The following is an 18,756-nucleotide window of genomic DNA, read 5'->3' on the forward strand; positions in this document are numbered from 1 at the left end:
CCTGCTGTGCTTTTCCAGCTCCACTCTAATCTAGACTCGGATTTCCAGCATCTGCAGTCCTCACTTTTGCCTCGGAGTTCTCAAAGTTGATTTTTTGAGAAGGATGTAGAAGCTCAGCAGAAATCAATAGCTCAGATTTTTAAAAAATTTAGCAAAATGATTATTAAACAAAAGACAACTATATAAACAATCAACACACTTCAAGAAGTACAGCTTGTAGGAAAACATTTACACTTATACTCTAGACTTTTACAAGGAAGCTGTTGCTCTGCTCAATCAAATGTTACTTATTTTCAGAAGCAATGCAGAGGATTTAGCCTGCTAAAAAAATTGGCTGTGTTTAAAGCCAACATCACCACAAGGTGGAGCAATGTGCACAAATGTGCAGAAAAGAGCATTGTAGGGCTACATCATTACAAAGTGATGGACCAACAGTTTAGATTAGAGTACCTACAGAGTAGAATTCGGCTCTTCGGCCCAACAAATCCACACCGACCCTCTGAAGAGAAACCCACCCCACCCCCTATATTTACCCCTGACTAATCCACCTAACACTACGGGAAATTTAGCATGGTCAATTCACCTAACCTGCACATCTTTGGACTGTGGGAGGAAACTGGAGCACCCGGAGGAAATCCACGCAGACACAGGGAGAATATGCAAACTCCATACAGACAGTTGCCCGCACTGGGAATTAAACCTGGGTCCCTGGCGCTGTGAGGCTGCAGTGCTAACCACTGAGCCACCATATTAATTCTAGTAAAGACAGCACTGCTGGTACATAATAGGACAAAAGTTACTGAGCATCTATGGCAATGTTAAATAATCTGATCATGAAGGTTTTGGTCCTCCAGAATATGAAATTAATTTTCACCAGCTACTTAATAGCAGTTGGTGTTCTATCATTCAAATGCAAATACAGGCAGGATATTTTTGTGACTGCATGGCCTGAATCTATATCTCCGACTCACTCATTTTACATCAAACCCTCAAATTTCCTATTGATAGTATGGAGTAAACTAGAATCTCGGCTCATTTTGATCATGTGACATTAACCATACAGGCACATATTGGCAGCTCAGATCTTTGGTGCAGCAGACCCATCTTCTGGGCTTCTCTGCACATGCTCAAACAGCTCCTGATGGCTATTTTTAATGGCACATACTTGGGAACACAGAAAAATTCAAAGAATTATTATTTTAACTGCTCAATTCCTCTCATGCTACAAATTTATTACAATTAATGTCAAAATGGAAAACTTGAATTTCATTTTAAAATCTGAAATTCTATACACAGATTTAAATATCTTTCAAGCTAACATCAAAACACCAATCCTGATCTAACTTTGACGAACAAGAACTAGAAGGTGAGGTGTTGAATAATGTCGCTCTTTCACTTCTGAACAATTTGTCATCACATCCTACTAATTTGAGTTGATTTGTTGTCATGTAAACCCAAGTACAGTGAAAAGCTTTGTTGCGAGCAGTACAGGCAGATCATAGTAAGCAATGAGAAGCAAAAACTTGGACAGAGTAAGGCATACAGGTTAGAACGCACAGGACAAACGTGATGCAAGGTCAACATTAACAAGATCAGCATAATTTGATGTTAGAGAGTGCATTATCAGTCTAATAAAGACAGGGAAGAAGCTGTTCTTGAACATGCTGGTGCATGTGTTGAAGCTTCTGTATCTTCTGCCTGCCAGAAGAGGTTGTAGAAGAGCATTACTAGGGTGGGATGGGTCTTCATAACAATGATGAGTGATCACTCAGACCAGCTGTGCTCATGTTGTGAGGGGGAGTGGGAGGGTGTGTGTGTTGTGTGTCTTGAAATCATCAGAACATTGTTCATAAGTTAGTTATCTCGCCTAGGCAAGTTAGTACTTACTACGAACTGAAATGAGACTGATTGTACAATAAATCTATTTGGGATTTTGCACCTTTGTAATTTGAGAGGACAACTAATAAAAATCATCATGCACCTTAAGGTAAATTAAGTCAACAGGCAACTTTAGTTTGATCACCAAAAGATCAATTTAAAGTAACAACTGCAAGCTGTTGAATCTAGCCCACTCAACTCCTTTGAAAAGCATGTCATAAAAGGGTTAAACAGACAAATTGAGTCAGTCTATTCGTCTGAATTTGTTTTGTTTTAATATATTTCAAACAAAGATATTTGTTGAAAAGGAGAAGCTGCCTGATCTGTACCAGTTAATTTGTTTCTTGCAATTCTGTAGATGTTTATTTTAGCATTGCCTTTTATCTTGTCACTGATTCCACTTTTCTAAAGCTGTAATTGATTCGTCTATTAATAACCATAAAATCCTTTGAACTGGCATTGATTTTATGAAGTTCATCTTCATAACAGCAAAGATTCATTAAATTCTCAGTAGACTCACCATATACACACAGGCCTACCAACATTGATGTACTCCAGTGAAAATTAATTCAAAATGGTTTCCGTATTGCACAAAGCAGATATAGTTTGTTCACAACACATTTTCTAGTAAAATCTTAAGTGTATTAAGAATGAACCAGAACCAAAGTATCTCACGTTGTTGCATGTTGTTTAATCTATTCGCTGAAAAACTTCAAAGAATTGTATGATCATCATACCTCAAGGCTTTTACTTCCAGTGAATGTTATCCTTTTTTTTGTGTAGTCCTCAATGGCTTTGGAAATGGCTTCTAACCATTCATCTCTTTCTGCTGCTGAACTGTATCGAGAGAAGAGTTCAAAGTTTAGAATTAGTGTCGACAAACACTCTTTAAACCAAACTGGCAAAGCATCTGTAATACAGGGACCTAATGCTTTGACGCTTTTATGAATGTTTTATTTTTCATTGATTCCAATGCTTAGGTCATAAAGATTTCCTTAACTCTCATTGAAAGTTGAGGGTATAAAACCTTCACCCCTATTTAACTAAATGCAGCTGTATTTGGAGTTGTGAAGTAGCCCAATTTGTTTTTTTTTCCAAAGGAAAGTGCTACTGTATTCAAACAAACAAATCCATTAGTTTTAATTCTAAGATGCAGAACCAGCTCCATTACTAAAATTTAAACACACAGAACAAGAAAAATGAATTAACAATTTTACTCTATTGCTACAGAAAACATTCAAACAAGGAAGGGGTGTACTGCCACTTCTTACAGAAAAATTCAAAACCAACACAGATAGTGGCTTCTTTACGAGGCCACTCCAGTGGCATCTGCACCAAGACTGTCATCCTATAGGGCTTAATCTCTAAACAGCCCAATAACAGTCCTAGAATTTCCTGAGCTTACAAAACCCCACATATCTTAGCTGCCTAATAAAGTCAGAGTCAGCACCATGGAAACAGGCCCTTCAGCCCAACTCATCCATGCCAACCAAGTTTCTTAAACTAAATTAGCATGATGGCTCAGTGGTTAGCACTGCTGCCTCATAGCGCCAGGGACCTGTATTCAATTCCCGCCTCGGGCAACTGGCCGTGTGGAGTTTGCACATTCTCCCCGTGTCTGCGTGGGTTTCCTCTGGGTGCTCCGGTTTCCTCCCACAGTCCAAAGATGTACAGTTTAGTTGAATTGGCCATGCTAAATTGCCCGTAGTGCTAGGTGGATTAGCCAGAGGTAAATATACGGGGGTGGGTTTCTCTTCAGACGGTCGGTGTAGACATGTTGGGCCAAAGGGCCAGTTTCCACTCTGTAGGTAATCTAATCTAATCTAATCTAAACTAGTTCAACTTGTCTGCATTTGGGTCACACTCCTCTAAATCTTTCCTATCCAAGTACCTGTCCAAATTTTCGATGTTGCAATTGTACCATCGTCTACCACTTCCTCCAGCAGCTTGTTCCATAAATGTACTGAAATAACTCAACAGAGGCCAGTCTCCTGTCACCAAGTCACCCTTTATTAACAAGTGGAAAGTCCTCAACATTGATCCAGCTCCCTCAGAGCCCGCTCTCAGAGTGTCAGGATGTCTGATACTCCTGTTTTTATTCATCAACCAGGACTCCCTGATTGGACCAGATTAACAGTCTCAATCCGGGAACTCATATTCTATGAGATCCATCTGGCTGACCTCATTACAATCTCTAGACGTACCACCCATTGTGTGAAAAAGTTGCCCCTCAGTTCCCTTTTAAACCTTTCCCCTCTCACTTTAAAAGTATGCCCTAGCGTTTCTGACTCACTTGCACTGGGGGAACTTGGCAATTCACTTTATCTATGCCCCTCATGATTTTACAAACCTCCATAACATCACCCCTCAACTTTTTGTAATCCAGGGAAAGAAGTCCCTGCCTATACAGCCTCTCCTTATAACTCAAACCTTCCAGTCTTGGTAACATCCTTGTAAATGTTTTTTGCACTCTTTCCAGCTTAATAACATCCTTCCTGTAGCAGGATGATATGAACTGGATGTGGTACTCCAAATATGGCCTTACCAATATTTTGTACAGCCGTAATAAGACATCCCAACTCCAGTACTCAATGCTCTGACCGATGAAGGCAAGCATGTTAATCGCCTTCTTCACCACCCTGTCTATCTGTGATGCCATTTTCAAGGAACTATATACCTGCACCCCTAGGTGTCTCTGTTCAACTTCATTCCACAGGGCCCCAACATTAACTGTGCAAGGCCTGCCCTGATTTCACTTATCAAAATGCAACACCTCACAGCTTCTGTTTCAGATACATAGGGATTTTCTCCATCTGCTACATTACTGGCATGACTCCATTCAAAGAACTCTCAATTAGCAATAAATTAACACTTAAATACATATATTCTGTCGCAAAAAAATGGACAAACTCATCCATCTTAAAGTACTGCCTCCAGGTTTTCCTTTCTACTTGATTATTTCTGCATTGTTTTTAGTTCCAGACCTAACAGTTTAACGTCAATCATGCCACTACCATAAGAAATAAAAACAATTGTATCCTAGTTTCCTGCTGAGTGATATCAGCATACTGCAGACATCCTGATGCGACAAACTAAAGATAGTTGGAAAGGGCTGCATTAATAAAAAATGTCTCGGTAAGGATCAAGGAAATTTATCAGGCCATTGACATAAGGGTTTGTTTAGAGGCAACAGGAACTAATTTTTTAATAGTACTCCAAGCAGTTGAGGTTAGAGTCAAGTAGTTGTGCAACTGATTGAGTTTGCCATCGGCAATTATAACGCGTGTACAATGTTAGGCATAGATTTAAAGCAAAAACAACAAGCCATCAACTTTATTCAGTCTTTCCAAAATAAAGAATTTGAAAAAATCCTTCAGCCAAGCTATGGAGTTAACAATGAAGTGTAACAATGTTCAAACTGTACACAATCATTCAGGCAAATTCTAACATATTAGTTGTTATTTTTGTTTTCAGAAGGAAAGGAGTAATTTCATAATCTGAATTGATGTTGCTTCTCCTCATATTGAGTATACGCAAGCCACAGGATGCTAAGGAGAATGCCTACTGTTTCAGCTAAGAGAAAAGACAACATAGAAATAAACTCAATAACCTTAATATACAGTGCAATTGGGAGTTTAATTGGTGCTGTAACCGCTTTGCTGTGGAGTAATAATGGACTTGTAATCATTGTTCCTACTATCATGTAATATTAAATGAGAACTTTGCAGGAGCCATGATTCCCAGCACCTCATCTTTCCTTGCAGTGTCCAGATTTATGTTTATCAACAGTCCTGCTGTCAAGAAATGGAGACTAAATTAGCAACTCAAGTTTGCCCAAGCTCACAGTTTAGCCATCAGTTCTGCTGTCGACCCCAATACTTCAAAGCATCTTCTCTAGAATAACCGTCACAACCTCTTCACAAAGTATCAAAGTAAACATAATGGTATAATAGGCTTTGGTTCAGTAATCTCATTACTTCATTGAGATCTGTGTATGAAAACTACAATGGAGTTACTAGATACAGACCAAGTTAAGTGAGAATACATTTTTTGGCTAGTTTATTCAGCCGGTGCAAACATGATTGACAGCCTTTTTCTGTGCTGTAACTTCTCTGTAACTTCACCAAGATGCTATACAATTGAAGCAAGACATCTTTACTTCTGTTCTCAAATCCTCTTGAAATGGAACCTTTCTAACTGCTTGCTGAACCTGCATGCATTCAGTGATTCATGCACAAAGAGACTCAGGTCCCTTTGGACACCCACATTAACTAGCCTCTCACCATTTAAGGAATTCTATGCCTTTGTTTTTTTTCCCGACCAAAGTGAATTGCTTCACACACTATAGTCCATCTATCACAGTTATAGCCAATCCAAGTCCTCCTCAAGCATCCTGAAAAGTTACATTTTCTCTTAGTTAGGTGCCATCAACAAATATTATATTATTGAAAATATTATAATTGGTCTCCTGATCTAGATCCTTTAGTTGGATTGTGAACAGTTGTGCTGCCACTTGCTGTACTCTACTAATAAGTGCCTGCCATCCTGACAATTCTTTGTTTATTCCTACTCTCTGCTTTCTGTCTACTCACTAGTTCTCGATCTAAACTAGTAAATTTCCCTTAATTACATGCGCTAATTTTATTTGCCAACCTCCTTTGTGGAACCTTATCAAAAGCCTTATGAAAGTCTAAATAAACCACATTCTTTGGTTCTTCTTTGTCTACACTACAAGTCACATCCAAATAAAAACTTGAACAAGTCTGTCAAAGATGATTTCCATTTTATAAATCCATGTTGGATCTGTCCAATTTTACCGTTTTCTTCCCAAATGCTCAGTTTTGATATCATTTATAATAGATTGTAATATTTAGCCTCATTGCACAATATCTAGTCTAGTCCTGATTCAGTCCCAATCATTGTCACATTGCAAGGTGCATGTCTCTCATGACTACCAGAGCATACTTGTTTTTTTTGCACTCCAGGTCATCCATTTTGTTCCAAATGCTGTATGCATTCAGATTGATCATTCAGTTTTATCTTTTTATTCATTTTGTAAATTCAATTCTTACCTGTTGGTTGACTCTTAGATTCATACTCTCAATCTATTCCTGTCAAATCTATTTATCATTTCACTTAATAATATTCTCTTTAGCCTTAACTATATTCTTAGACTTGTCCCATCTTTTCAAATTTGAGACCTTGTCTCCATAATTTAGTTTAAAATTCTCCCTATTTCTCTTGTTAGGCATCAACACAGACATTGCTGGCAATTATCAGCAGTTCTGGCAGCATCTGTGGGAAGAAAGTAGAGTTCACGTTTTGAGTCCAGTGACTCTTCATCAGAACCCAGTTCTGTTAACGGTACAGGTATTATGGCGAAGACCTTTGAGGTTCTGTTTCCTAATATTGCGCCAAGCTCCTCATACTGACTACACAGGAACTCCTCAGTCGATCTGCCTATGTCACTGAAAGCTACACAGACCATAATTATTGGATCCACCCCTCCAAGTTCCTCTCCAGCCTGAGCAGATCTGGTACTGGGTAGACAACACAGTCATCTGATCTCACACTCTTTGCTTCAGAGGACAGACCCGATCCTCCCACTACTACCAGTCCTTCTTATTCCCCCTTCTCGAGAAGCCTCCTGTACCTCAGTGATATAGTCAGTTAGCTTAATCCTTTGCAGCCCTCCTTCTCATCTAGACAAGTTGAAAGAACTTCCAACTTGTTGGACAACTTCAAAGGCTGAGGTACCTGCCCTCTAAGTCCCCTAACTATCAACAGTCACTTTTCTATAAACAGATATTGTAAATCTTGACATTGTATTAGCGATGTTATATCTATTTCACTCAGTCCTGCTGATGAGCCATTACCTTGCTGAAAGAATGAACGATCGTTCAACACTCTCTATGTTCAGTTCATTTTGATAGGCTTCTTGAGATGGCTTACTGACCTACAGGATAGACAATATGTTTCATACATTTAAACAGGTCAACAGAAAGCATTCACCTTCATTTTGTCTGGAAAGGTATTATTAATTGAATCAAGGTCACAGCAACATTCTATAGTTAATGAAATTATTCTTAATTGCCTGCTGAATACTGGTTCAACCAGGTAACAGGCAACAGCACAGGAGGCACTTGGTATGGTTTTTCAATGCATTTATTGCTCAAAGATCCTTAGAAGTGTCCACACTTTATTTACTTGGTGTGGAGCATTTTCCATAAAATGATAAAATTATGTTACTTTAACAATTTATCTTAAAAGAATGATAAGGAGAATCAAAAATCACTTACCTTCATACCTGCTAGAGAAAGCATATTGTTCAGCTTGAACATTCCAGATTGTACTGGTGTAGTGTACAATAACACATCATTTAGCTATAAAGGAAAACATTATAACCTAAATGTGAATTCAAAGCAATAATCAAGGTCAAAACTTAGACTTCTCTTCATCATGGTTTAGTTAGTTCCCAAACCAAATTGTTCAACACACAAATGATCATGTGCCATACTGTTTGTATGATGAGCTGTAAATTTCAACAATCGTAAGCGTTGATTCAAGGTTAGACAATTGTACGCATGACTTGTGTTTTATTCTTTCACAGGATATGAGCGTTTCTATTTTGACACGCATTTATTGTTCATTTTTAACTGCCCTCAAATAGATGGTCATGAGCTACTTTCTTAAAACATTTCAGTTGTTGTTGTAGATACACCCATATTGTGCTTATGAAGGGAGTTCTTACATTTTAACCCAGCAACACTTAAGGAATGGTGATATAGTTCCAAGTCACGATGGTATGTGATTGGAGGGGAATTTGGAAGTGGTGCATCTGCTGCCCTTGTCCTTCTAGGCAGTGGGTTTGGAAAGTGCTGTTGAGGGACCTTGAATAAATTACAGCAGTGCATTTTTCATTTTGTACATACTGCTGCTCCTGTATGTTGGCGGGGGAGTAAGTAAATGCGTAATGTGATGGTTGGGATGCCAATCAAACACACTGCTTTGTTCTGAATACTATCAGGCTTCTTTAGTCTTGTAGGAATTGTACTAACTAAGTCAAGGGGGGAGTATTCCAATTCACCATAGTAGTCAAATTTGAAGAGTCAGAAGGTGAGTTATTCAGCGCAGAATTAACAGACACTTGAATGACAGTATTTCTAGGCTGGTCCAGTTCTGTCTCTGATTAACAGTTGATATCCATATCAATGACACCCTCCACTACTTTGCTGTTGATTGAGAGTAGATTTACACAGTAGTAATTGGCTAGAAAGATTTGTTGTGCCTTTTGCATTCACTATTAAGTGGGGGAGGTAAATTAAAATTGACATTGTGCAGAGCCTGGTTAGTAGGATTTGCAATTAACTCAAAAATGATTTCAGAAACCACCCAGAACAATGGTACTCAGCTTTTAACTGATACTAACATCTGTCTGTTGAAAACTTCCCAACACGGAGTGCACATTGAGACATGGAGAACATTCAACAAAATGTAGATGAAAATTACCGTAGATGTTGCAATTTGTACTGAAAACAGCAAATGCTGGAGATCATAACGGGTCAGATAGCATCCATGGAGAGAGAGCAAGCTAACATTTTGAGTCTAGATGAGTCTTCATCAGAGTTAGCTTGCTCTCCCTCCATGGATATTGTCTGACCCACTGTAATCTCCAGCATTTGTTGTTTGCAGTCATGGAGAGCATTCAATGTTGGCCTGCATTTCAAAAAGCAATGTTCAAAATCAATGATATGAAGCTTGCGTTATATGAGAGAGACTGAAAATTATTGACTTTGTCAACAAGAAAACTGAAGTCCCAGCACATGATGGGCTTTCAGCTGAAGTAAAGAAACAGAAATTAAGAAAATATGATCACTTTAACATTCAGGATGAAAGTCTGGCCTTGGTGACAACAGAAGATGAATCATCAGCAAAGGCCATGTCAAAGCAAAACTGGAGGGGGTATTAGAGGAATTCCAACATCCCTTGTGGACTATGACTAATTATGGATAGGTTAGTACAGACTGTCACAAATACAATTGCACACTGGAAATTCCTGAAAGAAATGTCATTAGATACTAACTAGTATCTTAGTAGTACACTGACAGCACAAAAGACTAGCTCAATGCCAGCTCTCCGGTGGAACTATCCAATTAATTCCATCTGTCTGCTCTTTCCTAGTACCTTTGCACACTTTATTCCCAGTATCATAGTCTTAAATCTTCAAGAAATTAAATGAGTTCATTTGAGAAAATTTCTCTCACTTACAGGCATCCGAATTTAAGCAAATTATCGTGTTTATTGGATTGCAACAACATCTAACAAAATTACAAATTATACAAAGCATAAAACATGTAGAAAAAATTATCTTAGCTTCTAAGTGGGTTAGATGTAGAGGATTTAAAGACAAAATTACATACCAAAAAAAACATTCGGGGCTGCATAACCTTTCGAGACAGCTTCATCAATGTGCCTTCCTTCAAAAAAACCTAGTCAGAGAGAAACAACATGATAATGCTATTAGTTACTGAATTAAGCAGACATGACAGATTTCTTTGGAAACAACACACAATTCAAACTTACCTCAGACCTTTCAAACCAGACTTCCTGGTAAATCTCCTCTGCACTCTCTCTGTTGCAATGACATCCTTTCTATAATGTGGTAACCAAAACTGCAAGCAGTACTCCATTATGGCCTAACCACTGTTTTGTACTAGTCCAACGTACTTTCTCTGCTCAGCTAATAAAGGCCATAATAAATCCCACATCCCATACGCCTTCCCAACCACCTTATCTATCTAGCCTGCATTTCCAGGGATCTGTGAATATATACATCAGGGTTCCTCTAATCTTCAGTACTTTCCAGGGTCTTACAACCCATGATTTAAATACTTGCCTTGTCATCCTTCCCCAACTGCATTACCTTATACTGTTTCGGGGTGTATTCCATTTGTCACTGCCCTTGACCAGTTCGTTGATATGGTCCTGTGATTTACAGCTATCCTCCAAAGCCTTTTTAGTACCATAACAATTTTCAAATCATCTGTAAACTTCTTGATCATACCCATTACATACTCATACAGCACAGCAGAGGTTTTAGATTAGATTAGATTAGATTACTTACAGTGTAGAAACTTCGGCCCAACAAGTCCACACCGACCCGCCGAAGCGCAACCCACCCATACATTTACCCCTTACCTAACACTACGGGCAATTTTGCATGACCAATTCACCTGACCCGCACATCTTTGGACTGTGGGAGGAAACCGGAGCACCCGGAGGAAACCCACGCAGACACGGGGAGAACGTGCAAACTCCACACAGTCTGTCGCCTGAGTCGGGAATTGAACCCGGGTCTCAGGCGCTGTGAGGCAGCAGTGCTAACCACTGTGCCACCGTGCCGCCCACCGTTCTTCTGCCCATCGTGTCTGCGCCACTTACATTTAACTTTAAACCATTAAAGTACCAAACAGCAAGAGTACTGGAAACTTCCAATCACAGAAACATCTCTGTGCCATCGCCCTCTGTCTCCTGTCTCTTGACTAATTTTGGATCCAATATTCCATTTTGCTTTGGATCCCACAAACTCTTACTTTTTAAAAATCAGTCTGCCATAAAGGATCTTATCAAAATCTTTATTAAAGTCACGTTGACCATCAAATACATTACCCTCATCAACACTTATGCTTCTCATTTCAAACATTTGCTCAAATTTGTCAAACACAACCTTCCTTTAGAGCTATGCTGATCATCCCCAATTAATCTTTGTCTCTCCAAATGCAAATATGTTTAGTCCTTGAGAATTTTTTCTAATACCTTTCCAACCACTGATGTTAGATTGACTAGCTGCAATTTCTTGGTCTATCTATACCTCGCCTTTTTAATAATGAGATTATGTTAGCAGCCTCCAGGATCTCTGGCACCTCATCTTTGGACAAAGAAGATTTGAACATTGCTGGCAGTGCCCTGATACCTCCTACTTTGCCTCCCTGGTAGCCTAGGATGCTTCTCTCATCCAAGCTTGTAGATTTATTCACTTTTTAAGACTGCACAAGTATATCCTCTCTGTTTACTTAATTTCTTCTAATATTTTACAGTGTCCATCCTGGTATCCTGATGTCCAGCATGTCCTTTTCCATGGCGAAGACTAACTCAGTATTCTTTGAGAATTGAACCAACACACAGATTGCCTCAGTGTTCCCTAATGGGCCCTACTCTTTCCCTGGTTATTCTCTGTCCTTTATATACTTTAAAAATCCATCCAGATTTTCCATTATGCTAACCACCAATTCTTTCTCACGTACTCTGTTAGCTATCCTACTTCCCTATTTAAGTTATCCCTGCACTTCTATTCCCCAATCAGGGAATGTGTCAAATTGAGTCCTCTGTACTTGTCACAAACTTCTCTTTTTTCTTCTCAGTCCTAACTGTAATCAGTAAGGAATTCAAGAGTTATGGGGAAAAACCAGGAAAGTGTTCAAGATTAGCAGATCAGCCACAATCTGATTGTATGGGTGAGGAGACTCAATGGCCTGTGCAGCTTACTTCTCCATCTTATCATTTATCCCTCTTGACAAACGGAGTTCCTCAGTCTTGGTCACACTTTTTGTCTTTGTGGAATGTACACTTTCATTTTTTTTCTTCTTTCAATGCCTGTCGTTACTATGACATAGTTTTATCTGCAAGTATCTGATCACAGTCCACTTTGGCCAAACTGTATCCATCTTAATGAAAATAGCCTTTCCCCAGTTTTGAACTTTTATTCCTCACCCATCATTATCCTTTTCCATAACTATCCTAAATCTGAATTATGGTCACTATCTTCAAATGCTCCCCTGCCCCATCCATTTATCTGGGCTAATTTCCAAATATTAGGTCCAGAACTACCCCTCCCTTTTTGAGCTATGTAGTAAGAACATTATCCTGGTTGCAATTTAAGAATTTTGGACCCTTCCTACCTTACACACTAAACCTTGCCTATTAATATTTAGATGGTTAAAATATGTAACCATGACTACCTCATTATCTTTACAGTTCTCTGATATTTGATAACATTAATAATTGTCTGTCTCTCCTTGATTATTTAGGGGCATATAGCGTGTATTCAACAGTGTATTTGCCCCTTCTGTGTTTTTTGTTTCTACCCCTATATCTTAATTCGATGATCCTTCCAAGATGTCATCTCTCTTCAGAATAAGAATTAATTCCTCAATCAATATTGTGACCGCTCTTCTATTTCTCTATCCTGTCTGAATATATTATAACCAGGAATGTTGAGCAGCAAATCCTACCCGTCTTACAGCTCTCAGTCATAGCTATGATATCATAACCTCACAAGATTATCTGTGCCCTCAACTTGTCTGCCTTATCCTCAGGCTCTGTGCATTATTTTTCCTTGCTAAACTCACTTCATTCTTATCTAAGTTATGTTTCCTCTGCATTCCAGATTAATTCCATCTCAGCTTCTCACTCCTCTAAAATACTTGCAAAGATCTCATTCCCCTACCAATCTAGTTTAAATCCACCTAACAGCAACAGCAAACTTCCATGTGACAAAGATGGCCCTGTTCTTGTTCAGATGTAACATGTCCAACTTGTATAGGTTCTCCATGAATGGCCCCAATGCCTGAGGACTCTAAAGTGTTCCCTCCTGCACTCTCTCTCCAGCTACGCAGTACTCTTTCTATTCCCATATTCACTACTGCATGGCATCAGGGCTAATCCAAAGTCTTTGAAGTTATACTTTTCAATTTCCCAGGGGTCATTCCCTAAGGTTATCTGCAGGACCTTATTTCTCTTTCCTCATGTACCATGGTCCCAACACAAGGCTGTAAGAAGTCGGAGCAGAAGTAGGTCATTTAGCACATCCAGTCTGCTCCTCCATTCAGTGAGATTGTGGTCTATTTGATCATCTTCAAGTCCTCTTTCCAGCTGTTTCTAGACTACCCTCGATTCCCTTACTGACTAAAAGTCTTTCGATTTCACTTAATGATCCAGCTAAATGGATCTCTACAGGGAAGAATTGCCCAGAATCACTGCTCTCTGAGGAGAAATTACTGATCTCTGTTTTAAACATGCAACCTCTTATACTGAGATTATCCCCCTGAGCCTAAGCTCTCCCATAAAGCGAAACAAACTTTCTACATCTATCCAGTCAGGTCCCCAAAGAATTTTGTATATTTCAGTAAGGTTGCCTCTCACTCTTCTAAACCCCAATGAGTAAAGGTCCAATCTACTCAATCTCTCCATATAAGACAGTACCTACAACCTGATATCAGTGTAATGAACCCTCTCTGGACTACCTCCAAAACCAGTACATTTTTCATTAGATAAAGGTCCCAAAACTGTTCACAATACTCTAACTGTTGTCTGACCAGTGCCTTGTATAATTTTAGCAAAGCCTCCCAATTTTTAAGATCCATTCCTTTTGAAATAAAGGCTAACATTCCATTTGCATCCCTATTATCAGCTGAATTTGGATGCTAGCTTTTTGCGATTCATGAATGAGGGCTCCCAAATTCCTGTGTCCTGTAGTATCCTGCAGTCTTTTTCCATTCAAACAATATTCAGCTTTGTTTGTTGTGCCGAAATGCATAACCTCTCATTTCCCCACATTACATTCAATCTACCAAGTTTTTGTTCACTCGCTTAACCGGTTGATAATCCTCTGCAAAATCTTTCTGTCATTCTCACTATTCTGTTTTCCCACCTATTTCTGTGTTAACTGCAAACTTGCCATTGCACCTGAAATCCACACAGGTCGATGTCTGTCTTACCTGTCCCATTCCTTTCCTCATTCAAGTCATTAACATATATTGTAAATAATTGTGGGCCCAGCACTGGTTTCTGTGGCATACAACTAATTACTGCTTGCTATGGATTGCAACCTCTAGCTGTTCACCCTTGTCCTTCAGAATGTGAAACCCTTAATCCTAGCACCCAGGAGGCAATGTACCATTGTGAAGTCTATGGTCATGGAAATGCTTGTCTACTTCCCTTGCCAATGAATCCCCTACCACTACTACCCTGCTCAAGCCTGTGCAGCTGAACTACACATAGCACTTTGGAACTGGCTGGCTGGCATGCACAGAGAACTGTCACTCTTGTTATTTTCCAAGGCTGTAAAATGCTTTGTGAATGAGATAGACTGAGGGGATTCCCTCACTAATTGCTTGGCAAGTTCCCTCTAAACTACATGGCTGTATAACTTCTTGGATGTTCCATGCACACAAATAGATGTATAGAGGTCACTCCAACACTAACATCTGGCTTTGGAAGCTGCTGCCATGCATGGATCTCAGAGGTCCGCGCAGCAGAAAATGTAATCAGAGGGTAGTTTGCTGCCTGATCACTACATTCTGTCTGACGGTTGCCCAATCTTCTTTTCCTGAACTTAGAGTCATAGAGATGTACAGCACAGTACCCTTCAGTCCAACTCGTCCATGCTGGATAGATATCCTAGATAAATGTAGTCCCATTTGCCAATATTTGTCCCATATCCCTCTAAACCCTTCCTGTTCATTAACCTATCCAGATGCCTTTTTAATGTCGTAATTGTACCAACCTCCATCACTTCCTTTGGTACTTCATTCCATTCACACAGTACCATCTGTGTGAAGAAGTTTCCCCCTATGTCCCTTTTAAATCTTTCCCCTCTCAACTTAAACCAATGCCGTCTACCTCTGGACTCCCCCCAAACCGCAGGAAAAGACCTTGTCTATTTCCCTATTCATGTCCTCATAAGTTGCAGGATGACCACATCCAAAAACTTGCTATCCGCAAACATCTCGGCTTTATTGTATTTGGTACTCGAGTCCCAAAACCCAGAGCTAGAGTTACTCCACCCAGAAGCACCTCCTGCATGTACAGCCATCTAGACCATCAGGAGTATCTACAACTTCCCACATAGTGCAGAATGTACATGTCACAGACCTGAGATCCCCAGAGGCACCTTGACTAAATAAAATGTACTTTTTTGTAACCTTACACCTACTTAAATAATGACGAGCAAAAACAACCAGAACACCCCCCAACTCTGTCAAAAGAATCAAATTTAATTTTGAAGATATTAATTACCTATTGGAAGGTGTAAGCTGTACTCAAGGTCTTAATTTAAATCAGTACTCAGTTAAAAGAGCCAGGAGAAACACCCAGTTACCTCCCAGCTCTCCTGTGAGGCCAAACTTATCTGTTCCTGGGACCTCTCCGCTCATTGTGCTCCTTTTAACCTCGCTGCCACTGCACCTGAAATCCACACAGGTCGATGTCTGTCTTACCTGTCCCATTCCTTTCTATGTTCAGTGATGCATTATCACAACAAGCAACAGCAGAGATTATTATCAGTGCTAAGTGTTAACACCAAGCATGCCACCCTTTTCTTACTGAATTACAGAACTATGGAATGGTTACAACATTGAAAGAAACTATTCAGCTCATTGTGACCATATTAGATCTCTTTCAGAGCTATTCATCTAGTCCCACTGCTCTGTCTTTTCCCTGTAGCCCTGCAAATCTTTTATCTTCAGGTGTTTAATTGATTTCCTTTCGAAAGCCATGATTGAATCTGTACCCATTACATGTTCATGCATTCCCAATCTGAACTACTGTGTAAAAATGTTTTTCCTTATAATCTCTGGCATTTTTTTCCCAATTACAAGAACTCAATGACTTTTGGTAATGAACCCTTGTGCCAAAGGGTTTCTCATTTCTGGAACCTTTTGCATAATTCTTTATTACACTCCCTCAAATATATTCTGAAACAGTTATATCCATAATTGTAAACAATACTGTAGCTGATGCTGGACTACATTTTAGAAAGAAGTTACATGAATTTCCTTGCTTTTGTATAGATTGCCTCAATTTGTATGCTTTGATAAATGCTTTCCAAATCTGCCCTGCCACCTTCAATGATTTGTGCACGTATAACCTCAGGTCCTTCTTCTCATACATCCTCTATCCTCTTTAAAATTGTACCCTTTAAATTATACTGCTGTTCCTTGTTTTTGTTAATCAAGTGTATCACATCACATTTTCCCATAATGTTTCATCAGTCACACATATGCCCATTGCACCATCCTGTCCATATGCTCTTGAAGTTTATTATTGTTCTCATAGTTCACAAAGTTCATAATATTTCTAAATTTTGTGTCATTTGCAAATTTTGAAATTGTACCTTGTGCACTGAAATCCAGGTCACTCAGCCAAAGTTGTATCCATGCTGCCATTGTACTTTTCACTCCACAGGTTTTAACTATACTGGCAACACTTCACCAAATGTTCTTTAAAATCCATGTGCATGATGTCAACTGCTATAAGCTTAACAACCCTTACTTCATCAGAAAACTCAATAGTTGTATCTGAGTTTCCCTTTATATATCCTGTCCTGGCTTTCCTATCCAATTTGTCCAAGAGACTATTAACTTGGTTTAGGATTTAGTTTCTAAATACTTTCCCATAGCTGAAGCTAAACTGGTTGGCCTACAATTATAGTGAGTATTGCACATTACTTTAAACAGCAATATAACATTTACAAGTTTCTTGTTCTCTGACATCACTCCATATCAAATGATGATTGGAAAATAATGGCCGGTGCCTCCAGAGCTTTCGTCTTTACTTGCCTCAGCATCTTCAGATGCATCTAATGTCATCCTAGTGGCTTACCAACTTTGAAATACAGGCAGCTTTTCTCATACCTTCTCTTTATCAACTTTTATTGTCTCACTACCTCCATCAACATCATCTTCCTTAGTAAAGGCACATGCAAAGATTTCATTTAGTGCCTCAGCCAAACCCTTTGTTTCATGCATAAATCAACATTTTGGTCCCTAGGTAGCCCTAGTCCTTCCATTTTAACTCTCTTTGCTATGTATATGCCTGTTGAAGAACTTTCAATTCCCTGTTATGGTGGCTGTCAGTCTCTTCTCGTACTCTGTCCAAGTTACTCTCACGTTTTACTTCTCATCCATACTTACTACATTCAGCCTAGATCTCACTTCTATCATCATTGTGACATTTGTCGTATGCATTCTTTTTCACTTCTTACTCTCTATCTCAATCATCATATTGGAAGTAGGCTCAATTTTGTTTATACTACCTATCCACCTTGTGGAATGTGCCAAAACTGGATTCAATCTATTTCCTCTTTAAAGGAGCCCTTTATTCAGTTATATTTTAGCCTTATAATTTTTGATTCCATTTCCTGAGTCAGGTCCATTCTCACCATTCCAAAAATACATCCCCCTCTTCTTAACCTTTACACTATGGATTACCACAGTCTATGAGAATGATAGTAACTATAGCTGCCTATAATTTTTGCACCTCTATAAAAGCCGCTTTCAAATTTGCTCCTCTATACCTTGCCCGCTGGTTGGAGGCTGATAGAGTATGCCTAAGAACAGGAACCTTGTGAACTATGAGAAGGATAATAAACTTCAAGAGCAGGATGGTGCAATCGGCATATGTGTGACTGATTAGATTGATTGTAGGAAAGTGTGATGTGATACACAATGTAAAATTACCTTGTTGTTTGTTAGCTCCAACCAAATAAATTCTCTCTGATCCCTGTGGGACACTTTTGCTCTAGCACCAAACTATTATCTTTAAAATCAGTACTGGCGGACCCATTCCTCATTTTTTCCCTGAACATTACGTATGAACAGGAACTTTTACTAACCAGTCCTAACCTTTCTGGAGCCAGATCTCCATTACTGCCATAACATCAAGCCCCTACATGCTGATCTGTGCCTGCAACTTACCAACCTCATTCATTACACAATCACATACAGGTTGTTTTCCTATTACGCACGTTTTGTAAATCCAATTTGGATGTAATGCAATTTGTGAATTGTAGACTTTTTTTTAAATAAAGCAAACTCCTGT

General features: G+C 39.2%; 1 protein-coding gene across 2 annotated transcripts in view; it reads right to left on the bottom strand.

The window, feature by feature from the left end:
• fgd6 (FYVE, RhoGEF and PH domain containing 6) overlaps positions 1-18,756 on the bottom strand; it is a 149,083-nt gene that overhangs the window by 44,234 nt on the left and 86,093 nt on the right. For both annotated transcript variants that reach the window (XM_060843046.1, XM_060843047.1), the window contains exons 12-15: positions 10,299-10,367; positions 8,178-8,261; positions 7,755-7,834; positions 2,616-2,715 (exon numbers count right to left, since the gene is read on the bottom strand). In XM_060843046.1, the coding sequence (XP_060699029.1) occupies positions 2,616-2,715; positions 7,755-7,834; positions 8,178-8,261; positions 10,299-10,367 (333 nt within the window). The remainder of the gene's footprint in view (positions 1-2,615; positions 2,716-7,754; positions 7,835-8,177; positions 8,262-10,298; positions 10,368-18,756) is intronic.

Source organism: Hemiscyllium ocellatum, chromosome 23 (assembly GCF_020745735.1).
Source record: "Hemiscyllium ocellatum isolate sHemOce1 chromosome 23, sHemOce1.pat.X.cur, whole genome shotgun sequence".
Lineage (NCBI taxonomy): Eukaryota > Metazoa > Chordata > Chondrichthyes > Orectolobiformes > Hemiscylliidae > Hemiscyllium > Hemiscyllium ocellatum.